The sequence below is a fragment of the Pleuronectes platessa genome, chromosome 12 (assembly GCF_947347685.1).
Source record: "Pleuronectes platessa chromosome 12, fPlePla1.1, whole genome shotgun sequence".
Classification (NCBI taxonomy): domain Eukaryota; kingdom Metazoa; phylum Chordata; class Actinopteri; order Pleuronectiformes; family Pleuronectidae; genus Pleuronectes; species Pleuronectes platessa.
The window spans coordinates 21,858,842-21,883,913 of NC_070637.1; the positions used below are offsets into that span (position 1 = coordinate 21,858,842).

Below are 25,072 nucleotides of genomic sequence, written 5' to 3' on the forward strand. Positions count from 1 at the left end.
CTCGATTCATCAACCTGCGGGCATTGTGGGTGATGTAGTTCGTATGATTAAAAAACAAAAAACAATATTCAATAATAATCATAATCTATATCTACACAGCATTTAAAAAATGAGTTTACAAGTAAAGACGAGATGTCACAACCACGTTTAGGTGTTTCAGAAACAAGGTGGTGTTCCAATTAAATATATTAATTATATTTCACATGAAAATTGTTTATAAACACATAATCAGTAATATGACGATAATAATGGAGGGAGATAAGTGAAAAGAAATAGGGAAAACTACTTTTTCAAATGAAATGCATGTCACTTTTATTCTTATCAACTTAAAAGTACATAAAAACAAACACTTGTTTAATGAAGTATTTTATAGCAAGTACCCTACTAAGCCAATATGATATCATTTTAATTCACTGAGCTGTATTTTTATTTGGTTATGTAGCATTTGCTTATAGATGTCAGTCCCATACACATGTTATATTAACCATTAATTATTCTCTGAGAAATCAAGAGAATTTAGTGAGTCGTCCATTATCCGAGTCTTTAGGTTCCTCCCTGACCCAAAACGGAATCATTCCACGAGTCCAAGTTTCGTGGACGTCTGTTCAGTTGTTTCTACAAACAAACACACAGGGCTCCAAATGTCACATCCTTTTTAATGGGGTTTTCCTGACCCATAATACATCTTTCCACTAAATTTTGTGGAAATTTGTCAAAATATTTGTTGGGACATTAAAAATATAACATGAACTACTTAAAATCACCATATTTTAAATCTGAATGGGCAGAAGCTTTGAGACTTGGTCCTTTTCCTTGAGGTTTCCACAGCAGAATTTGACGCACAACAACAACAACAACAATCACCTACAATATATCATATATTGTAAATTTATGTAAAAAGAACCTCTCCACAAAGTCCCTCTTCCTCTGAGACAAACTCATGAACCCCCCTGGTCGTTTTCTCCCAGCAGTTCCATGAGCGTCTCCTGGTTGGAGAACTCCTGCAGTGAAGAGTTCATCTCCTCCAGCAGCTCCTCTCCCAGCAGGAAGCTCTTGACGTCGTGCACGGTCATGCCGATCCGGTGGTCTGTGATTCGGTCCTGGGCGAAGTTGTATGTCCGGATCTTCTCCGATCGGCCTTTGGTGCCAATCTGGAGGAAGAGAAAACTATCACCAACTGTTTGGTCCATTTGTTGACATTGTGTTCTAACTTCTACGATGCTTTGTTTTTGCTTTGCTGCCTTTTCTTTGAGACGGATTATTATTCACACCACTTTTTAGCAGACAAGAAACAAAATTGCTTTTTACAATGTGTTAATTTATTCATTTTGCTGGTTAATTACCTTTTATTTCGATAGTAACTGACAACGACTTTTAGAGATAGCATTATTCATCAGTAACCACTGTATTTGATATTAACTTAAAAGTCTCCACTGGTAGATCAAACTATAAGTATCTAACTGTCTTCACCTGTACTTTACGCTGGTTGTAGCGTTTGCTGGTCACCTCCTCCAGCTTCCTGCTGTACAGCTTTGCTCTCAGGGCCTTCATGGCTTTCTCCTTGTTCTTCAGCTGGGATCGTTCCTGCTGACACTCTGTGACCACGCCTAATAAAACACACACAAAACAACTGTTTTGTGTGGCCATGCAATTTACATGTACAAACTAATCACTGCAAAAGGTCCTGACAACCTGTTTTCTCCAAAATGAATACAGTTTTGTAGGGTTGATTATTTAAATTTACATGAAATACTTTTGTATTTGCTGGATGGAAGTGGGCAGGGATCAATTGAGGTGTATTTGTGTGCACCAATCAGAGCTTGATGTTTCCAAGTTCTAAAATTAGATATTTAGCTGTTTTCCTGGTTGCATTTATTTACAGCACCATGGCTTCCTGTGTCAAGGGATTAATTGGGTACCATTCTTATGTGTATGAAGACAAAAGTCCAACAACATTATAAGTATTCCACTACAAGTTGTTTTACCTGTCGGCAGATGAACTATTCTGACTGCACTGTCTGTGGTGTTGACGCTTTGGCCTCCAGCTCCACTGGCCCTCATAGTATCTATCCGCAGGTCCTTCGGGTTTATTGTGAAAGAGATCTGAAAAGAACACGGAAACAATTATTATTTATTACTAAATTAGCAGAAGCAGAAGAATACAATTCTCATCCATCTGGCTGCATGGTAAATAAGTGTTCAAACACCAATGAGAAAGGAAGGAACCGTTAGAACAGGTGCCCTATTATAACAAATGAGGAAAACTTCCCCAAATATTCCCAAAGTAAGACTTTCTTACGTATTTGTGTAGATTGTTTGTTTCTGATGGACTAACATAGAACAAGCAGTAGCTGCCAAAATATAACAAATACTCCCATCTCAACTAAATAACTCTTTCTACCTTAAAGATCCATCACTTTTTCACTGCAATGATTCCTGTAAGAAAACAACAGATTTTGTCTGTGCCATACATCCATCCTTTTAAACAGTACCTCTGTGGGTTGGGGGAGGACAGCCACAGTCATGGTGCTGGTGTGCATTCGACCCTGTTTCTCAGTCTTGGGAATCCTCTGCACTCGGTGGACTCCACCTTCGAACTTCAATCTCTTGTAGCTCTCTGGGCCACTGATACTGGCCGAGGCGTGACGTAGTCCCCCTGAATGAGGAGGGTAAAGAACACCAATACTGGAATGTTAGTCACTAATTCATGATAGAGGGGATTCTTTAGAGTCTCACTGCAAACTGGTGGACATGACATTTAGTCATTTCATACTTTAAAATAAGTTATTAGTTTATAGGATATCAATATATACACGATATGCTGAATATTGCTGATGTTAGTTTTTATTTATTCAACTAGCTTTTTTTTCCCACACCATATCTTGGAGTGTTGTGTCCCTGAAGGCATTTGAAGGTTTTCTAGTGTTTTCCTCAGAAATTCAATAAATATTTTAAATGAAATAGAAAAAAAACATGGAGGTGAAAACTAAATGCGTGAACGAATAGTTTGTTATGTTTGGATTGAGCTGACCACTGACCTATCTCACTGGTCATGTGCTCCAGGACATCAAAGGACCAGCCGTGATGCTGAGCGAAGCCGTGGTACATGTCAAACACCTTCAGAGGAGAAGAGACCAGTCATCAGGCAAATACACAATTTTTGTATCTATTTTAAAGATTTTTGTTACTTATTTACTCTTCAGGTACTTATAATTATTTCCACACCTCATTAGTGAACAGCATGGCCTCCTGACCCCCAACACCAGCTGTGACCTCCAGTATGAGGTCGCTCAGATCAGCCTCCTCCTCAGGGATCAACAGATCCAGGATCTGATATGTGAAGCAGCAAATGGAAACATCTTCAGTTAGTCATTGACTTAACATTAGTGACGTATAGTGATGTATATTTACAATATCACTGAACTGAAAGGCCTCACTTCTACCTTTTGTCTAAGGTCTTGAATATCGTGCAAGCAGCCGTCTCTTTCCAGCTTCGCCAGCTCTTGAAGTTCAGGGTCTTCATCTTTCGGGAGAAACAATAACGGAAATTGTCGCAAATTACCTAAATGTTTACACCATGGGATCCAACCCGTTCATATATCTGATTGTACTGAACTACTTCATAGCAATAGTAAGTTGTTTTTCTTTTATTTAACTTGCATTATTTCCATCTAGTCAATGTTGCAATATACAATTACAGTACACAGGGATAGAGGACGTTTATCAATGATTTCTGACAACTGCAGCAACAGCAGTGCTTACATTGTGCCGTGGAACAAAGGGCTGTGCCTGAAGCCTAACCTGGGAGGTAATTAAAAGGTTTGTGAGTGCAACCTCTCCTTTACTCCTTTCCTTAATGACTAATATTGACATTGGTAGTTCAGATGGTAACTAAATTTACTGTGTAGGTACATTTTCTGTGTGCTTCCTTCTATAAAGTACAGATTGAGACACTTTGTCCAACCCCTTCATTCAATCTGTGAACTGTCCCTGTGGGACGGCAGCAGAGCAGTCTCACCTCTCAGCAGCGCCTCCGTCTCTGTGATCTCTTTGTGTTTGGTGTCCAGCTCCCTGATGCTCTGGACGAGAGGAGCCAGCAGCGACACCCTGCTCCTCTTGGCCCTCAGCTCCTCCTCGCTGCACCGCTCCTCCATCGCACTGTGGTTCACTAATGTCAGACATTCACTGTACTCTGCCTCCAGCCTCTTCAGGTACTCCTGCAGAGAGCCGCGGGCGAACAGCTCCTCCACCGACAGCAGCCTGGCCCCCAGCAGCGGTGCCCCGGTGTGAACAGTTCTTGCACCACTGAATCGGTGGTGATGAAATCCAACAGTTTGTCTGAGGATGTTTGGTGATTTTTGAACAGGATGTGCCAACCTATTGAAGACACACTCACTTCCTGTGACAAGAAGGGTCACAGCTCTTCTCAGAGCCATCCTACGAGCTGCTTCAGTCTGAGGCTTGACTGTAACACGACAGAAACATGTCCAGGTTCCACCAGCTATATTTTAATAAAATTTCATATTTGGTGGGATCCACGTCTCCAAAAACATAAACAACAACAAGATAAAACTTGAAACTCAGATAAACAGATGTTAATTAGCTTGTTGCTATTGAACAATCGATTTTACAGTAGACTTGGGACTGAACACTTTACTGACAGTTTCCTCTTCATCTAATGAGAGACCTTCAAGTCAGATAAAAAACTGTAGGACGCCTCTCTCACGTTTTTCCTGTCATCGGAAACATCGCTGTGACTAAAACGAACCTGTTTCCTGTCACGAATGTCTGAAAGGTTATTAAACGAGTCACTGACGAGGGTTGTTGTTAGAAGTATTGCTCCTTCACCACCTCACGCAAGGGCGCAGCCATATTGGATCTTCTTCTTCTTCGTCTCTGGGGTTAAACGGCAGCTTCTATCCACGGTGTTGCATTACTGCCATCTACTGGAGATATGTAACTCCTACAGTTTCTGATCATGTCCAATTTCCCTATAATATGATAAGTCTTTTTTAATTCAGTCCATCTTCCGGTCTATTCACATGCCCACTCAAACTTGGAGAGTGAAATAAATATGAGGGAATATGATACAAGATAAAGAAAATAATATAAGACCATAACTTAGAATGCTTACTTTATAAATCCGCAGCTCCCGGTTTTTATATATGTTTGCATTGGTCTTGAATCCCATTCTTCTGCAAAGACAACGATATATTAAAAGGGTTTCAATTGGTAATTTCGATAAAAACTCAGTTAAATTTAAACATATGCAAGAATACCAGAAGTAAAACATTAACTCAGGGCCACTCAGGGCCACTCTAAAAGACGAGGTGTCTGGATAAAGGAGAGATGCAGGACTCAAGGCCTCAGTGGATATTCAGTTTTGCTGATGGATATTTGCACATAAAATACACAGTAAGTGTTGAGCTGTCAGTGGCCTGCTGTGCCCGTCCTGCTCTGTAGTTGTAACTAAAATGACTCCGTGGATGTGTAAATTGGACATTGAATTTAAACAAGGGTCGATCCTGGAAATTTCATTAGAATAATGCAGTATGCTGAGAAGGTGTCAACCCCCCCATGAAAATAAACCCAGCTTCACACTTTCTGTGTCTCCTTGTCTCTGTCTGTCACTGACTTCAGATAGTTTTATAATCTCCTCTACAGTTTCACTTCCTTGTCTCCTTTTTATCTGGCATTGACGTCTGATGGAAATCTGGAGATACAAGAGGCTGGAAACAACAAAGTTATCTACGTGTATTTAATAAGGGGCTTTCTGCAGAAAGGATCAACACAGGGAAACCACAAGGGTCTCAGAGTGAAGATGAAGAACAGTCAAAAACACAGATCTTATATAGGAGGATTTAGGGCTGTCCTTCTGAACCAATCCAGAAAGGATACATGGGTGGGGGAAGGAGAGGAATCTAAACATTAGCAGCTGATTCACATGTGTTTCCTTAGGTGATAAGAAGACATCCACTCCTTCCTTTGATGGGTAATTAAGTAAAAAGTGGTCTCAACGTATTTCAACACTAACAGTGCCGAGCATAAAACAGCTCAAGTCTTAAACATTTGGTGTAGGTAAATACAAGTCATAAAAGTCTCTTACAAGGCTGCAGAAACTTACTATCCGAATACAAAATAGTTTGTCAACCATGTTTAGTTAATTTTTCTACTACAGACGTAAGATATCAAAAAGCACCATATTAGATTCTGGTAATGAGTTGACCGTGGATTTCTTCTGTGGCCTCTTTGCCTATTTACAACAATAAAATTCATGCAATAGTGAGAAGTTTAAATTGAAACACACATTCTAATGTAAACTAAACCAAACTACCACATCCCCCAACTGCCCCCTGTCAGGTTTCAATGAAAGAGTCCCACATTCCGGGCAGAGGTGTGAACTAAACAGTCCTGTGTCTCACAGGCCTTTTAGCATTTGCTTCCCACAAACAGCAGGATTACTGACAGACAAGAATTCAGCTCGGTCTCCTCTTTTTGAGCTTGCCTCGCTTGAATCCCAGTCACTGATACAACATTAAATGATGTTCTTTTAGGAGGATTTTAGTTTCAATTGGAGTATTTGTCCAAAATAACAAGGTGATGTGATCTGAAACAGAGCTATGAAGGATTATACACATTGTTCTATTTACACAGACTGTACTTCACAGTCTCAGGGGAGATGATGCAACACGTAATACGGGAGAAACTTTGAATTACATAAACCATTTTTGACCAATGTAAAGGACAATAAAGTTATGAGTACTTAGTGCTAATTGTAACCTTATCAATGCAACAAAAACTTGGAGACTGAATCCATGTCCCGAACTGAAGTATTTTCAAAAGGACAAAACAACTTTAGAGACAGTAGATAAATAAGTAAGTAAGTAAATGTGGTTTGTAAAGCATCTTTCAAAATCAGAGTTACAAGGTGCTTAGTGTATAAAACAAACATTAAGTTAAAAACCGGAAATCATAGAGTAAAATACAAAAAATATAAGAATTTAAACTTCAGAGAGGGCAAACACAATGGGACAACCAGGAATAGACCAAGTTAAAATACTTAGGAAATAGGTGAGTTTTTGTAAACAAACTTCTTCAAACTGTTGACGGACTCTGCATTTTTCACAACTAAGTGAAGACGGTTCCCACGGGCTAGGAGCCGAGACAGAAAAGGGCCCTGTCACCTTCAGATACGTCATTTATCATGTGGCAAAGAACATTATGGGATAAGTTTCTACATTTTCTATTGCTTTTTACATTCATCCGTCTCTGGGTTTCTTTTTTAGTTCATCTTCATCGGTGAATGGAATATTTTAAGACAAGATAAGATAATTTATAAGTCCCACATTGAGGAAATCTGCTGTATTACAGCAGCAAGACTCAAAATAGGCATCAGTGAGTAGTAAATAACATGCAATACTTAATGTAAGTGATATAAAATATAAAAATATGAATTGAATGAACTATGAAGATACTATCAGGCTTTTGAGTGATAATGATAAAAGTATTTTGCTGTCAATATCATTTATATAAAAAAAATTAGCGTCTCTTTTTATTTGTTTCCGAAACAATAGTTAAAACCATTTCCTATTTTGATATTCAGTTCCTCAATATTTTACTAATAAAGCCTAGAGTGTTCGAAGATTCGTCACTTCCGGATTTGAAGGCTTTATATCTGGTTGGAAAAAACATGGCGGGACTACGTTTATTAGCGTGCTGACGTCACTACCACCGTGCTTCCACCCCGGCTCCCATTGGTCGATGCTTTAAAGGGCCGAACCCCACCGCGCTGTGATTGGCTGGCGCGTTTTTACGCACGGATTTCAAATGCCCAGCAGCGCCTGGCGGATTCTTCATTTCAGCGGCGGAGCATCAGGTCACATCTCCGCTCGGTTCAGCGGGGGAACAGCTCAGGTTTACACCGGATAACGACACCAGTTCACGGTGAGACAGCTCGACACACGGCTCACATCCTCACAAGGCTCCACACTAACCGGGCTGTGGGCGACGGTCGCGAGCGGGAGTGACGGTGCTTGCTAGCTTAGCGCTACTACTAACTCCCGGCGTAAAGCTACGGGAATTGAATGTCTAGTGAACAAATCAACGTTAACTGCTCGTAAGTTAACGACATATTTACCACTGACACGTTGAGTTAACATAAAAAACGGAAGAGCTAGTAAAGAAAGCTCGCTTCGAATTACAAACTAGTGTACGCGCGAAAATGGAGGCTACTACCCGACTCTTTATGAATCCGAATATTGTCCCGTTAACCGCCATTTGATTGAATTACAACAAGAAGCCAATGTTGGAAACACTGACAGATGATTTTAAGGATTTTAGCTTCCTCTCTCCCGCACATTCAACGTCACCGCCGTTAACTTTCCGCCAAATCTCCACCGCCGCGCCAAAACCCGTCGTTTGTTTGGTTAAAGATCTGGCGGCAGAGTGTGTGAGCAAGTCCAGAGTTCATCCGAACATTTCAAATGAAGTCCAGTTGTATACGTGTCGTCTCAGTGTGGGTTTCTACCTGTTTTATAGCTAGCTTTGGTGCTCGGGGGAGCTAAGTTAGCTATGCAATGTGAGGAGCCATGTTGTCAGAAGTCTAACCCCCCCCCCCCCCTTTCTCTCATCTGTCTTCTTAATCCAGGAATCTCCACACATCCTGCAGGGTTCATCCAAAGAAAGCCACAATGAAGTGTCCTCGCTACGACACCACCAGAGTCTGCAACATGGAGAAGAGTGCTGATAATGTGGCTGCTGTCGTGGCCAAGGTGCCACATGTCAAGGCTTCCCCAGTGAAGGAGCCCGTCCCCATCAAACCCCATTTCCCACCTGCACCAGTGACCAGGGTGTTGTTCTCTCTCAACAATGACACCAGGCCGGTCCACAACAAGGAGAACAGCAGCAGCCGGGATCACGACAGGACCCTTGATGAGGGCCTGGAGGACAGTGGTTACCTGTCCCAGCACAACAGCCAGATTGATGAGCACCACGGGGATGAGGAGGACGATCACAGCCAGGGGAGAAGCAGATCCTCGCTGTCGCTCTGTGTGACGCACCAGGAGAGGACGATATCACCGAACAGCTCCCCCGCCAAATGTAAAGCAGGTCACAGGGTGGTGGCAGCTTCCACTCCCGTGGATCGTCCCAGGAGAAGAATACTGTCGTCCACACCCTGTGATAGTCACAGTGACCCCAACCTGCCCATATTGAAGTTCCAGCGGGCTGTGTGTGAAGAGCTCGCCAAGAACTACCGAAAGAATAAGAGGTATATTAACACACCTCTGTATTTTAGCTTGGGCATCAAATGGGTTTCCAGCTGTTCATTGCATCATTTACACTGGAAAGTACAAATTCCGATAAAACCCCTCAGAATCAACAACAGCCGACTCGTACTGTACCTGAGGCTGTTTAGTTTCACAGTGTATCTGTCAGGAAGGCAAACAAGGGAGTTACAGAGGTTTTCCTGTATTTCAGGTACGACTGGAGCATCGTCACTAAGGTGGCCGAGGACCATCTCTTGGATCGGGTGATCGGAGGCAAGATGGGACGGGAGTACGTCGACATGTTTGCAAACCTGCTGTCCAGGAACATGAGATGTATCCTGAGCAACATCCTGGCCCTGCTGGGAGACATGGACCTCATTAGGTACGATAGAAAAGACTCGACTCAGCTGAAATCACAATATTTTTGTGTGTGGTTCCATTGAGACCAAGTCAATACTATAGTATTCTATATCACGGTTGTTTTCTTGTCTATATTCATCACATCTTTACCTTCTCTGACCTTGCAGCTGTAAGAGAGTGAGCAGGACGTGGAGGAGAATCATCAGTGAAGATACCAGTACTACGAACAGGTGTCTGCAGACCGGGGAGTCGCTCAGGGTGAGGAAATACAGACGGCTACTGAAATTCAAGAAATATAACACAGGTTTTTTACAGGAATTCGTTATTGTTGTACCATCATTCAGATGAGAATACAGCCCATTAGCGTAACCTGTGGCCCGTAAATTAAGCCTCATGTTCTGAAACAAAACATGGAGCTAAACAACAGTATATCCAGCTTGTGGTTGCATGAATGCATTTCTCATACTTTGTTTTATTCTTTTTGTAGGAGTCAATGAGCTCCTTGAGTCAAAATGACTCTGGTCTGACGAGGGACGTCGGGGTGTCCAGGGTGGTGCTGTCCTGCATTCAGACCCGGGCCTCCAGCACAGTGTCATCATCATCATCCTCGTCCTCCACAAGTAGCAGGGTCCACAGACGGACCCCCCCCTCTCACAAGGGGAACACGCCTCATTCCGAATGTACACGCTTCACAGAATTCACGAAGGTGTGTTTGGATATCAGGGACTAGAATTGATGATTGTTTATATTGATTGATTTATTCACTTTAGTGTAATGGAAGAAGAGGAATGGCAGGAAATACATTTTAGAGCCGGGGACCATCACGATTGAAAAACTACTTGAATGGTTGCTGATCACTTTCCTATTGGTCTGTGAATTGATAACCTAGTATAGAGGGTGGCCTAATAGCTTTGGTGTGCTATAGCTTTTAAATACAGCTGTAAGAACAATACATTTCAAATTATGGGGAATACAGCCGTGTACAGCTCATTCTTTTAATTTCAAGCCCTAACAAACGTGCACATGTTCTTGTTCCTCTGTCCAGGCGGCCAGAAACCTGAAGCAGCACGAGTCTCTGCGTTGCTGTAAGCGCTGCGGTTCACCAGCGACACACTCCAGCGAGATCCAGCGGGCAACGTGCACACGTCTCAACTGTCTCTTTGACTTCTGCACCTGCTGCCAAGAGACGTTCCACGGCTCGACGCCCTGCCGGACGGTGGAGTCCAGGTCCCACTTCGTCACCTCCAGGGCGACCCCGGTCCTACCGGGTAGTGCTCGCAGCAAGAGGAACGTCAGGCGCCTATGACAGGTTTATTGAGTTTTTATGCATGGACAGTTTTAACTGTGGGGGGGGGGGGGGGGGTTTCTCTGCACTGCCAGTGTTTCGAGTGACTCTGGCTGAAGGACAGCCTGGGAGCCTGGAAGTGGCTTCTGTACGAGCACCATATAGTATTACTCAGAGCCGTGGCTCTACACAACTGAATCCACTGAGTGAAGCACTTGTTTACAAGACAACTGGGACAATCAACCAGAGAAGTGTCATCTGGCTAAAACTGTGGTCGTCTGTGAGCGACAAACAAATCGGATGCCAAAAAAGAAAGAAATGGAGCTTTCAGCTTTCTATTGTAACATTTTAATCATGTTTTAAATTGAAATGGATGTAAATGTATTGTATCGTCACTTTTAGATCGTTTTGTAAGATTATATATTTACTTTTAAATAAATGACGGGAAATATTTTCTGTAAATAGATCTTTCATAAAATTTTAACAGTTTTCCTGTTTCTTTATTTGACCAAGAACCGAAACCAGATATAAAGAAAGTCATGTGGGTTTTTTATTTGACCATGAAAAGGTGATTAGCTGGTAAGAATTGTTCTACTAATGTTAACATTGTCCAGAACAAAAGAAAAATGAGACATTTATTTCATTGATTTGTTAAAAAAATTTGAAACACTCAAATTATCACATTATCCCAGTTTGACAGATCTGATCCTGCACATTCTGCAGTACCACTCAATACCTTGAGTACAGAAATCAATACACAAAAGTGTTAATGTGTGTAAATAGTTTGGCTTTAGATTACCTCATGTCGCTTGAATATAAAATGTAAACCAAATTTCACCATATAATATATATATACTTTTATATATATATTCCTTCTAGATTTCCCAGCAACTAAAGACTTGATCTATCTAATCAAAGGGTAAAAGCAGAGTTTTCATTGTTTTAAATGTCTGTTATCCAACTGTTTTAATTCAAATTAAAACTAAGTTATTTTCCTATTTTGATTATCTGTGTTCGTCCTATTTTTGAAGCACGGCCATTTCAGCCCAGGTCTCATTTATTCCACTAGATGGCAGCGTTGATCAGGTTTTGAATGATAACAGTTTTATTGCAGCCGCAGAGAAAAGCCAACATCACGAGAGATTAAATCAGATAAGAGCAAGTTTCTCTTTCAGCCTCAGTCATACATTGAATCTAAGATACAATCATCTCATTACTAAAGTTCAGAAGATTTGTAGGTAATGTACAAACCAATGCAAAGAATGTTCTAGAAATATATCTAAGTACAGTAGGTGCGGTGAAATACTGCCTGAAGTACTTCATGAAGTATAATTTATCACGTATATTGAAGCTTGCATTCATCGACATATTTCATATACAATAGTACAATTATATATACATTTTACCTGGTTTCCTTTTTATTTCCATTTTGAGGCCCGTCATATAATCCATGTGTAAGAAATATTTAGCTTTATTTATGAGTTAAAGTTTCTCTGTCTCGTGGTAAGATCATTAAATTCCTCCAGACAAATATCCTTCAAATTAAATTGTGTTTATAAAGACTGTGGATCTAAATGTTGAAATCAAATAGAAATACGCTTTGGGACATTTTCATAAACCTCAAGGGGTAAAATTGGATCTTGAAACAAACCCAGCTCAGATCTCTGAGCGAGTACAGTGAGCTGCAGCTTGACTTAGTTCAAGGGAACTTTTGTGTTCTGTAAAAGAAATGCGACACAAAACTTTTTTAATGTTTCACAAGCAGAGTATATAAGGCACAGACTTTTCTTACAGTAAATCAGTGTAAAAACCTTAAAGTTCTTAAGTTATATCTTTATCTATGAAAGGTCATTGACACTCGGGTGTGATGCCCTGTGAGCTGCAGCTCCTGAGGTTCTGACACATCTGAATTTATCTTCAGGAAGAATCTAAAACACTCACCAGCTTTTGGGAAATTCCTCTCAGGATAAAAAATGGCCTCTGCCACTTTCCCCTTAAAAGAACAGTCATCACTTGTTTAGCGGAGTGAAGAAGCTGCGAATAGCATCACTGACCTTCCACTGTTACCTCTGACATTTGCAGTGTGACCCATTTGTCTCCTGTGCGTCCCTCCTGTGGCTGAGCTGCTCTTTGGTGTCTCGTGATGACACATGTAAAAGCATCCGTCAACTCTGGTGCGTGTGTCAGCTGTTGCGTGGGAATGATCCCTGTTCAGCCGGATGTCCTGTTACGTGGACAGATCTCAGGACAACTCTCAGATTGCAGCACAGTGTGTTGAGTTAACACAGAAAGGCCTGATGCCTCCCACTGGTTGTTGAGGCTGCTTGTTAGAGCTCCACAGAAAACACTGTTTAAGTTCTATAGACCAGGATTCACTTGTTTCTCGCAGCAATTATCGCTTGTCTGAGCATCATGTGCAAATTAAAATACTTTCCAGTTTCCTGTGTTTACTAGTTAGGACAGAGCACATAATGAAATGCACGTGGGATTTAAAGGACTCATCGTATGCCCATTTCACCACAGTTGATATGGTTCCTTGGGGTCTTAATGAAATGTCTGTAACATCTTTTGGTCACAATACCACAAGGAAAATTTAAAACAGCACCTTTTTACACTGTCTAAAACAGCCCTCCTCAGATTGACCTGTTTTGAGTGCCCCGCCCCCCTCTCCCCGGAGCCGGTGAGATGAAGGTGGGGGGTGGTCCAAGGCCATGTAGCGATACTATCACGTATTATTGGGTCGTAAACCCATTGGATGCACTCTAGCGTATCGTTTCTGAAATAGAGGAACCACAACAAATCGCGAGAGTTGTTTTTTTCCAGAGTTTTTGGGACGGTAGACATGCCAGATACCCAAATTAACGTGTAGAATCACTACTAAAGTGGAATTTTCATAATATGTCCCCTTTAATATAATGTTTAATGTGCTGCTCTGCCCTGTTACACATTTCTTACACAACAGTCACAATAAAACAGTTCACAGTTTATAACATTTATTATAAATAGCTATATAAAAAAGAAAAATACAAATGCAACCTGACACATAGAACTTGAATTAAGGAAAACATATTTCTTTACGTAAAATATGATAAATGCTTCTTTTCCCTCCTGAATTGTTTGTTAGAAATAAAACATTTGATAATGCAAACTGAAATGCCCATATGTGAGTGATGAATCACAGACATTTGTCCGGGTCTCTAATTTATTTCTTCTTTCTGGTTCATCGCTCTCCATCGTCTTGTTTAATGTACTTATTCTCAAACCTTTTATAAACCAGAGCAGCTCAATGTACAAGTTCACAAGCTACACCCATGTTTATGTCTTCTGCTGAATCTGAAATATGAACAATTGGGCATTAGCTCCTGGTGCTTGCTCATGCAGCAGAAGTAGAAAAACAAACAGCTATGTTAGATTTCTATTGTCATCCAGGGAGGAACAGTAACATAATTACAGATGTAATCAAATCATATAATAAAGATGCCCCTTGTTTTCACATAGTCTTGTTTTCATCCACAGCAGCTACATTTTAAAATCCTGTAAACAAACCTCCTCTTCGTCAATTCAGTACATTTATTCACTTGTATTTGTAAAGAGTCAAATAAGAACATATCTCATTTTAAAGCAATGGCATCATAAGGTCGATCCAGACACAAATGAAGATACGTGACTGTTTTGTCGGCTTTAAAAAAACAACACAAACGATACATGTGTTGGTGTGAAAGCAAGAAGAGCAGCAGGTTCTCCTGTGAGAAAGTGTCACGATGATGGAACTAAATGGACTATTTTGTAACACGTCAGAGCCGCTGATGTCACTGCGGCGGCGGCGGCTGATTAATCTGTGCTGTGGCCTTTCACTCCCTCAGAGACTCAGGATCATTTATCTGGCAGATTTATTGATCGGCTGCTGCAGCGACACACACATCTCCCACCCAGTGAGACCGGCTGCTAATTGTAAAAGGGCTTCCACGTCTCACTCTGTGTGTGTGTGTGTGTTTATAAATTGGTGCACAATGGAGCCTGGAACAGTGACACCTCCTGTGTGGTTGAGGCCTTTAGAGCAACTTGCATCAACATTTTTCCTGAAATGAAAAGCTGGAAATCTTTGTCTGTCTTGCATTTTATCTGCTCAGCATTTGAAGTTCACGCTTTTTCTGTTTATTAAGCAAAAAATAGCTCATTTGTGCCCAAGGAGAGAAGAGGCAGGGCGGGGGTTGGAGGGGGTGGGGGGGGTATGACAGGGCAACTTCCGGACCATGTGAGCATTTATGTGTGTGTGTGTGTGTGTGTGTCAGGTTGACGGTGATCCTGATTCACAGTGACGTCCACATGCCGATCGGCCGCATGTCACCAAAGCTGAACTGTAAAAGCCCTGAAATGAAGCTGTCACTCCATCACCTCCAGGGAAACGGGGGGGGGGGGGGGGGGGGGCGAGCAAGAGGTGAATCAAGTTTTCAAACTGAGAGAACATGAAGTTTATTATCGGCTGTTTCGGACTAAGATGATCCCTCATGTTTTAGTTGAACGATGAACAGGGGCCAGGAGGAGGCTGGGGCCGGTATCCACCATCCAAACCACAGTGAGGCTCAGGCAACATAGGGGGGGGGGGGGGGGGTTCTGGAACATAAGCATGGACCCACAAATGTTTATTTTCCTACGAGATCAATTTGTTCATTTAGGTAGAATTTGTTTTTGGTGATTAGGCAACGTTCTCAGAACCAATATAAAGGATACAGAGCCTAGATTCAGACACACACACACACACACACACACACACACACACACACACACACACACACATCCTGTGGTGATAAAAGGCTGCAGCACTTTCTCTATTTTTACTCCGTTTGGTCCATTAAGATCAGAGCAGTGATGAGAGTTAATGAATGAAGCCGCTCCACAAAACAGGCTGTAATCACACAAATGTCCTGGACACACACACACACACACACACACAAACACACACACACAGACACACACACACCAAACATTGACCAGACGACACATCTATCTGCCTCACTCTGGAACAGTCAATTAAATGTGCACACATAAAGACTCACACAGACATAGACACACACATGTGATAATAACTCATAGTCTTTGGACATATAAGGTTTAATCATGTTATGACCTGCTATTATAATGTATGACTGTACTTTTGTTTTGCAATCTTTAAATTCAGGACTGGATGTGGCAACACTATTTGTCTGTAATTATATAATATAATGAGTTTCTCAAAGGAAAGGGGGATTTATTCAAAATGAAGTATCACATTTTTTAACCCAAACATTACTCTGCCTTAATAAAAATGCGAAAAATTATTTTATTTTATTTCACCTCACAAGCCATCTGATTGAAAGCGATATTTTGCTGAATCAGCACATTCCTTTAAATCTGTCATTCTCGCAGACTGACACATTGGCTTCTAATTATAGGACGAGCTGGTCCTGGTGCAGCCCTGCAGAACATTGCTTATGACATTTATGAGTCAAATATCCGCTGCCATTTTGACACATGTAAACAAAGTGATTCACAGCAGGGAGAGCGAGCAATTAACTTCAATGCTGGAAAGTATTTGTTTGGAGGAAAGAGGATTGGAAACCTGTTTTGTGTTTGGTTTATTTCGGGGGCCTGCCTGACAACAGCAACAACAACTGAGAATATAACGGGTTCATCTGTAGCTTGAGTCTGAATTAACCTCAGTTACTGTGTACATTGTTTTTCAATCCACTAGTTTATACTCATCATATAAATATGAGCCTACATTGCATTTTGGTTTAATAAAGTTGGATTACATAAGCTTTGAGTTTATTATATGGTCAATTATTTAATTATTAGATACAATTGTTGTATATATTGTATATATTATGGGATAATCTTGTATATATGAATATGCGTATTTAGTTTATGTTAAATTCACATTCCACTTGCTTTTAATTCCTACCTCTCCGTGTTTACATGGGGACAAGGACGGTGATCATTTATAAGACATTGCAAGAGAAACTGAAACCTACATATTCCCCACTTTTCTCATAATAAAAGAAGCTCCACCTTGTGTTCATTAGCTCCATATAATGTTAATATTATAACAAATGTGTGAGGCATAGGATGAATAACCAGCGTGTCACTAACTCAGACAGGGAGCAGCGAACAGCACATGTTACAGAGTGTGGTCTGAACTTGGCAGATTGTTTTGTGAGGTCCAATGAGGTTAAATCATCTCTGGTTCTTTCAGGACGGTGGGTTTTATACTAAAGAGAGAAAATAAGAAAAAAACATTTTTAATAACAAGAGTGAACACAAACAGTCCATTCACAACTGAGCCTCTTCCACCACCTGCCTCCTCTTAGCGGAGCCATCACAGAGCAGAGCTGTGGAAACTCTACGTGGTCCGACAGAGAAATCTGCTAATGGTGCTAAACCGTGACGACACGACTGAAAGCATTTCTACATTCGGACCTTTGAACAACCTCACAACCGTCTGAAACTGTGAAAGCGGGCTGAATCCGATTGAAAGGTGGAACAGGAAATGTATTCTGGAGGCTACAATATCGGCTTTAATGTAGTTTAATGTTATTATTCATGTTCTAATTGTACAGAGAGTTTTGTTTCAATAGTTTGAATTATATGCAGTCATTTGTTTTTATTAAAGGCGAATACAGCTCCTAAAACAATGGGCAGCTGTTGTTTTAAGTGATCATGACTCAAATGATGGTCTGTTCTCGGTTCTGGAAATATTTCATGAAGACCTTATGAATAAAAACTGCTTTTAAAACTGAAAACTGGAGAAAATCTTTGAGCAATTGTTTCAAAACCATAAATGTCTTTGATCAAACCAAGTCAACACGCTACTGAGTGTCGCTGTCCGTGGTGCTGAAGTGTTCCAGCTCACTTCTCCTTCTCCCTTCTTCATTTTCCTCAATGAACATTTTATCGAATGTCTAAACAAAGGGAATCAAACAAACAAAGATCCCTTCACCCAGCAGGAAACCTTCCTATTTCAAGACTAAACACCCAGAACAATCAATTTCCTTTCAAATGAAGAGAAGTCGGAGTCCTGAAGTTCAGTGGTTGGCTCTGATGCTTCCAGCTCCACAACCCCTCAAGCTAAACCGTCCACCAGATTCACCCACACTCATCATGTGTCTGAATTGGAGGAAGCCCCCATCAGAGCAACAAATTAGGAAACTGTTTGTAAAGGAATACGGGCCGCTCTCATTGATAAGACTTTGCCGTAAAGTTGTTTTCTTTTTGTTTATATGAAGATATTCGGCGAATATATAATATTTGTTTCACTTTTGGCTGCTCACGTTGTCGATTTGAATGTGATATATGGATCTTCAGTTTCTAAGATTGAACGAAGTATTTTAAGGCCAAAGTAACACATTCAGCAGGGACCCAGAGGTTTTCATCTCAGTGTCACTTAATATAATGTCAACAAATGAAGGTCATTTGTTTCCTTTCGACATTTTGGAAACACTCAGGCTCAGACATTAACCGCAAACTACTGAAATCGTCAAACAATCAGCCAGACAAAACAACTCAGCTTTGAAAAATAAACCAACATCTTTTATTTGGTGAGTGGTGTACATCACTATATGCGCTACAGGCAGGTCTATGCACAGTTATAACTTCTTTGCTCTACATAGTGGATAGTATAAAGTGATTATATGCATTGAAAATGTGTCCTCCTTCCTCCTGTATCTATTTTTGAAATACAAATAACCACATTTGGATCCTCTAACACAACCAACTCAGCATTTAGATCATGATTGCACCATTGAAAATGAATGGAACATTTAACATGACAGATGTCCCATTTAATTGCCCTGTACATTACATTTTAAACATTTTTTTTAACATCCCAAAGAATCAATCAAATGCTCCGTTGTAATTACTGTATATGTAGATGGATATAAGTTTGAAATTTGTCTGAAAAGTAATGGTGCTGTATTGAAAGTTTATGGAAAAATTAGTTGGCAGAAAATGAATCAGAACCCAATCATACAGATGTTCTATGTAAAGTTAATTGGACAGATGTTTTCGATCAGTGCCCTGAAAATAGATGAAATCTCAATCGGTAAAATTTTACCCAAATCTCAAGTCAATCAAATTTGTCCATTGTAACAATTATCTTGAAAACAATGTGACAGATATGAAACGTAATGAAGATGTTTTGGGCTCCATTGAAAGTCAATGGATAATAAAAAAGTCTTATTATCATATTAAGAGTAAATTTGGCCGTGGATCTGTTTCAGTCAGTGATACAATCGTTTGCAGAGTAGCTATTCCAATAAAATAGAATTGTACAAGCATCATTAAATATTAATTGGACAAGTGCTCGACCGAAATTCTACGTAAATATTGACAAGTGATGCTGAGAATCAATCAGACAGAAGTTACAAATTAAACTTCAACAGGTCAAACTAATTTCACTCAAGTTTATTGGAACATTTATTCCATTAAAATTACTCTCAGGAAATATTTCCATTAAAAGTTTATAGTGCAACAATAATCTTGAAACAAAAAGTGACAAATATTACATTCATGTTTTATGTAACTATACTTCTATTAAAAGTTATGGGGCCATGCTCCAGTTGGAGTCAATAATTCATTTTGAAAGCTCATGGGGTCAGCGTCCCATTGAGGAGGAACTGGACATGTCGTCCTCCATTGAAAGCTAATGGAACATTTATGCACAAGAATTCAAATGAATTAAATATTGTTTTCCTATTCAAACAAATGTTGGTCGAGCATAAAACGAATAATCAGAACTAAATGCTGCTCTACGGACATTCAGATGTTTGACTGAAAGATAACGGGACAGATTTCCCTCCTCGGGTTTAACAGGACGTTGATTCCTTACAAAATCTAACAGGGCACAAATGTTTCCATTGAAAGTCAATGGAACAAAGTTGATCTGAGAAATAAAGTAAACTGTGGTCCTGCTGTTCATGTTAACTGTCACCGGACGCCATCTTCTAACGCTGATTGACCAAACTGTGCTTGGACAAACATGTTGCTCCATTCGGCCCTGAAAAAAACTCACTGAGCCATAAGTCTTGAGTGATTAGTATGGTGTGTATATATATACTGTGTATATACAGTGTAAACATGTACGGTGTGGATGGATAGATAGAGAAACACATCATCGTTGGTTCATTCGACTTTGACTGTCCTTTGGATTAACACGGTGTTGTTTTTTTGGAATGGGCGGTTTCATGAGGATGAGCTGAGGTATTCAACGCAGGCCCCTCCTCAAAGTGGCTGCAGGTAAAGAAGAGAAGAGAAGTTATTCATCTGGAACAAATCTCTGACTGAGATGAGATGTACTTATTCAGGATTGTTCAAATGTTAGGGTGTCCTCATGAGTTTGTTAACTTCTTATGATTAATGTGGACATGAATGTGTTTATGTCTCTATGAGGAGAAATCTGAGTTTCAGATTGAGGACATGTGATGGATGTGAAGGTTTTTCTGTGACTTCTCTGAAGAATAGTTAGGACATTGTTTTAGGTTTTAAAGTTCTAATTAGGTTTAAGGAATGTTCTAATATATCAATGAGGTGCATGCTTCTATAAGTAAAAGTGTGTATACGTGTGTGTGTGTGTGTGTGTGTGTGTGTGTGTGTCAGCACCCACCAGTTGAAAGTTGTTTAGGAGGTGATCTACATTGATGTCGTCGTAGCTCTCCTGGAAGGTGTTGGGTTCGTCCCTGGACTCTTCCACGTCGCTGGCTCCAGGGTCCTCCAGGCTGCAGACGAACAGGTTTGGTCCACATTATTTTTTTTTGAACAAAACTTTGAAAAGTATCTCAAACCATCAGGAAACATAAAGAAATGCCTTACAGGCTTAAATCACTCAAACATACATTACAATGATTGATTATCTGCATTTTCTGCAGAATCATTATATCAATGAGCAATTATTTTAAAATCAACTTGTTACTGAATGATACCACGGTTCACAGATAAAGGTCTCAGGGGGACTCGTACCTTCTCTTCCCCGTTAAGACTGAGTTCAGGTATTTCTTGACGGCCATCTGTTTGCGGAAGCGGCTGTAGTTGTCTGTAAAGATGGCGTCTGAGTGACGCTTGACTGGCTCCTCCATCAGCTCGTCACTGCACAGAGGAGAGATCAGGAGGAGGAAAGAGAAGAGTGAAGGTATGAGTGTCACCGCAGGTCAGAGGGCGACAGAGTCAGTGCAGATCAGGATGTGATTCATCGTGAGTATTGTGTGTGTGTGTGTGTGTGTGTGTGTGAGTGTGTCCCTCCTGGCTGTATAAAAAAACATGTAATGACGCAATAATGGCATAAATTAACCTTTAAAATGTTTGGTCGATTACAAAATGCATCATCAAGCAGGTCGGGTCCTTTCATTGTAAATGTCAGGTCATCTCGTCTGACACTAAACATTAAAGATAAAACCTAAACTCTTTCCTACAGCGCAACTTACATTTTCATTATTTATGAACGACAGATTTAAAAGTTTCAAAATGTGGTTTTTAATCAAACACAGTACAGTACCTAAAAATGCCGTTGATGAAATTTGGGGAATCAAATCAGATTTTTAACGTTTGCTTTATAAAGAACTTTGTGACAGTTCATCAAGCTAATTTTTGAATGTTTTGATAGATTTTTTTTCACCCTGGTAAAAGTCTTTCTTCACCGTGTGGTGGAAGGTTAAGGACGGAGGACTTGGAATTTTATGAAACTTCTTCATGTTTTCTACAACAATGAAAATGCCTCATATTAATCACCGTGTCAACTATACTTTTATAAATCATCGTGCATTTTTTTCCCATAACAATAACCCACCAAGTCAAACTACACATGAATTCAGCAATATGCATTCAGATTGACGTCATCAGGTCATTAGAGGAGGAGGCTGACGTTGGCTTCATGGATCTGAAACTATCTCTGAAGCCTCTAAATGTTCTTCTACTCCGGGTTTGTCAGGTCAAACTGTTCAATGTATGAAGCTTAGACCTGGAATTTGACGATATCCAAAAATTACAAACATGATTAACTTGTGACCTAAAAATCTGATGTAGCGATTAAAGCCAAAAATCTGCCAATAAATAAATGAACCCAACTCGAGGTTTTGCTTTTACGCTCGACTCCAAAAGCTAAATCCAGCCTCGTCCCCTGCCTGCCCGTGTCTCCCTCCGCCCTCCGGAGCTCTGCGGACGGGGAAGGTCACCTACCTGACCCGCTTCCCGATCAGAGACTCCAGGTACCTCCGCGCTGAGAGCTGCCCCAGGAGCTTGCTGTATCCGCTGGTGAACAGACCGTCTGCGTGTCTCGTCGGTCTGTACAGCATCACAGGACAGTAGCTGCGTTAAAGTCTGAGCACATTCGATGGATTACAACAGCTGCAGATGCGGAATGGACGCGCACCGGCTCCAGTTCTGTGGATGCCCTGGTTTGTAATCGGACTAGAAGGAGGTTTGGTTTTTACGCAGGAGACTTTTGTACTTATTCATCTAATTCTACTGATTACATGTAAAGTTTTAGCAGGTTTATTTAATAATTAGATACAAAAACAGGCTATTACCTGTATTAACAATCTCTTTTACATATTTTTTAAATAGATTATAGACAGATTATAGAAAGTGAAATACTTTGGCATCAGCTTGACTTAACGAGAATAAAGATACACAATTTAAAAATGAGCTATTTCTGACATTAGTGATAACAACAAGCATTCAAAAAGCTGAATTTGCCGTTTGAATGAACCGGAGCAGAAGTCAAAACCATCCACAGGTCTGGTTATAAAGCGCTCGGTGTTTTCAGTTTTTTCTGTGGTAGAAAGAACACAGGTTTGCCCTCACCTCATGGATGTGTATGGCAGACTCAGAGTCCGGGAGTACAACACACTGCATAGGGCTATTAGGAGAAGCAGCTGGGGGCCGGTCCGTTGTAACATCGCTTTACACCTGAGGGTGGAAACGTTGACTGGTTATTCTCCCTCCAACCTGAACACGATGAGCATTCCAGGTTCTTTCAATCGATGGAAAGAAGATCTGACACTATCCTCTCCCCAAGAACCCTGTGGCTTTTATACATTATCTTACAACAGTCAGGTCGTAAACAACTGGTGATTTGCTCTGCAGCAGAAAGAAAGAGTGGTTTAGACCCGAGGAGCCGTTTGGAAATAGATTCAAACTTCCTCACTGGCGCTGATGTTTGAACGCAGAAAATAATCCAATGCGTAATTACGCACGGCTCGGTCCTGGGCTAAACATTTTATCACACTTCGTAGATACTGCAGTATCTGCTCATTTTAAACGCATCGACGATGCGTTTAGAAAATTGATCTCTGGCAAACTTCTCGATTTACTGTGAATTCTGACAGAGGAAAGAAAAATACCAATGCGTAATTACGCAGAGCGCGGAGAGAATGGTTGGACATCTACCGTGAAGACGCTGCAGTTTAGCTGCTGCCAAAGACCAAAATCCAAAGTAAATAAGTAAAAAATGCTGCTTAAATTACAACAAGTAATTTATTCTACATAAAACTCAGCAACATTCGTCTGGAGCGCGTAAAAAAGTTCAAAACGATCGAGTGGACGCACTGTCTCAATTCAATCCTAAAAAAAAAGCTTAGATGTAAAAATGAAATCTTACATGTGCTCTGGAGAAAGTTGTCTGCGTTTGGCTCTTCCTCCAAAGTCCTGATCTCACTGTATGTCCACTGATGATCCGACGTTTCCTGACTGTCTCCTTCTGCTCGGTCTGTGGCTCCGCGCCTATTTTATACACCTGGATGTTTCTCACCGAGCAGGAGGGGACATCATTCAATCAGGGGCTTGAGACGTCAGAGGTCGATGCCTTCGTCATTAGCCTCGCTCACAGTCAGAACCAAACAGACCTATGGTGAAATTAGTGGGGAGTGTTTTTGTCGTTTTCTTCCAATTAATCGTAGGAATAATACATTTATACGACCAGGGTTGACTCATCTGATCATTTCTCGTCTCCCATCACATCAAGGGTCAGCTGCAGGGAAGGATGTGAGTAACTGGAAACTGGACAGGAACATACCAGATCCGAAGAGTGTAAGTTGCACTCAAAGTTTTCGGCTACAGGTCCAAACATCTCAGATCAAGTCAAGTTACATTCAATAAAACAAGTTTATCAATGAGATTCAAGAAATATAATATCCATGAAAAGGATACAGTACATTTCCATAGACCTTCTGTGAACAGGGAGCTTCTGGAGTAAAGCTGGTCAACTTTGGATGTTTTCTTTGGACTGTTTTATTCCTTATTATTTATTTTATTAACATATATACCGACCAAAAGTATGAATGTGGAGATAGAAAGTTCATGAATACATTTTTGACAAACCTCAGCTTTAATGTTATTTGTGCAAAGTTATGTCAATATTCTGTACGTTTTACAAGCCTCTTTTTCAGTCTCAGGTGTGCATCCATGGTACAACTGTGGATCTAAAGAAAGTTTTGCAAATAGATGCCCATTGTGTTTGAGAGTGACGTGTACAGATGTTTATCCTATGCAGAAAATCTATTGAGTGTTAAAAGGTCAAGAATTACCGTTTAATATTGTCTGGCTGTCAGATTGTTCTTGTTCTTCAGTTTCTTGGATGATATCAAATCCAACGCTGTCATACTAACACAACTATAAGGTTTCATGTGTTATTGGGTTATTAAACACATTGTAAATACATGGTATAAAGTTTTTATGTAAAATATAAATAAACCAGAACCTGATATTTGGGCTAACTTTTGAAAAGTAAGGTCACAGGGTACCACAATTTGAATGGCCCTGTGTGGTTATTGTGATAAAAATAGATCTGTGTGCAGTGTATTGGACTGAAAATACATATATTTTTCTAAAGCTTAAATTTACATTTCCTTTTATATCCCATGCATTGACATGCGATGACACAAATTCTTAATTCCCTAACAATGTAATCAAAATCCTGCTGCTGCCCTCCCACCCATTGGTTTACCCCCACATGTGAGATAAAGACATATTGATCCTGCAGGTGGAGGAAACACAATAACACTATGTTTAGAAGGTGTTGGCACGGTTTTATATTTCAGGTTGTGTTGGGCTTTTGTAAAAGACCACGCAGGACTGAAGTGTCTCCCAATCCACCCACAGTGTCCTCGATGAGGCCAGTTTGCTCTGCCAGCACAGC

At 40.5% G+C, this 25,072-nt stretch overlaps 3 protein-coding genes across 3 annotated transcripts; 1 reads left to right on the forward strand and 2 right to left on the reverse strand.

Annotated features, from left to right (window-relative positions):
• Positions 1 to 762: 762 nt before the first annotated feature.
• Positions 763 to 4,885, reverse strand: mtrf1l (mitochondrial translational release factor 1-like). The gene is made up of 8 exons (XM_053435787.1): positions 4,019 to 4,885; positions 3,444 to 3,523; positions 3,226 to 3,330; positions 3,039 to 3,117; positions 2,493 to 2,656; positions 1,986 to 2,103; positions 1,471 to 1,607; positions 763 to 1,151 (listed from the first exon to the last, which is right to left on the reverse strand). The coding sequence occupies exons 1-8, from the start codon at positions 4,434 to 4,436 to the stop codon at positions 939 to 941; spliced, it is 1,314 nt and encodes a 437-aa protein (XP_053291762.1). The 5' UTR covers positions 4,437 to 4,885; the 3' UTR covers positions 763 to 938.
• Positions 4,886 to 7,837: 2,952 nt separating this feature from the next.
• fbxo5 (F-box protein 5) lies at positions 7,838 to 11,395 on the forward strand. The gene is made up of 6 exons (XM_053436424.1): positions 7,838 to 7,944; positions 8,648 to 9,268; positions 9,478 to 9,648; positions 9,794 to 9,884; positions 10,114 to 10,332; positions 10,672 to 11,395. Exons 2-6 carry the CDS (start codon positions 8,691 to 8,693, stop codon positions 10,930 to 10,932), a joined length of 1,320 nt encoding a protein of 439 aa, XP_053292399.1. The 5' UTR covers positions 7,838 to 7,944; positions 8,648 to 8,690; the 3' UTR covers positions 10,933 to 11,395.
• An 8,771-nt stretch (positions 11,396 to 20,166) lies between these two features.
• On the reverse strand, positions 20,167 to 23,665 carry vip (vasoactive intestinal peptide). The gene is made up of 6 exons (XM_053435841.1): positions 23,537 to 23,665; positions 22,741 to 22,845; positions 22,114 to 22,218; positions 20,902 to 21,027; positions 20,549 to 20,660; positions 20,167 to 20,175 (listed from the first exon to the last, which is right to left on the reverse strand). Coding segments are annotated over exons 1-6 (459 nt in total). The 5' UTR covers positions 23,539 to 23,665.
• Between the last annotated feature and the right edge of the window lie 1,407 nt (positions 23,666 to 25,072).

Excerpts from the sequence above, each read along its gene's own strand:
- mtrf1l (XM_053435787.1), bottom strand. The coding sequence starts at position 4,436 with ATGGCTCTGAGAAGAGCTGTGACCCTTCTTGTCACAGGAAGTGAGTGT. Across the intron at positions 3,524-4,018 it reads GACGGAGGCGCTGCTGAGAG|ATGAAGACCCTGAACTTCAA; the intron begins GTGAGACTGCTC and ends TTCTCCCGAAAG. Across the intron at positions 1,608-1,985 it reads AATAGTTCATCTGCCGACAG|GCGTGGTCACAGAGTGTCAG; the intron begins GTAAAACAACTT and ends GTGTTTTATTAG.
- vip (XM_053435841.1), bottom strand. Across the intron at positions 21,028-22,113 it reads CTGATCGGGAAGCGGGTCAG|TGACGAGCTGATGGAGGAGC; the intron begins GTAGGTGACCTT and ends TCCTCTGTGCAG. Across the intron at positions 20,661-20,901 it reads GTCTTAACGGGGAAGAGAAG|CCTGGAGGACCCTGGAGCCA; the intron begins GTACGAGTCCCC and ends GTTCGTCTGCAG.
- fbxo5 (XM_053436424.1), top strand. The coding sequence starts at position 8,691 with ATGAAGTGTCCTCGCTACGACACCACCAGAGTCTGCAACATGGAGAAG. Across the intron at positions 9,269-9,477 it reads AACTACCGAAAGAATAAGAG|GTACGACTGGAGCATCGTCA; the intron begins GTATATTAACAC and ends CCTGTATTTCAG. Across the intron at positions 9,885-10,113 it reads AGACCGGGGAGTCGCTCAGG|GAGTCAATGAGCTCCTTGAG; the intron begins GTGAGGAAATAC and ends TTCTTTTTGTAG.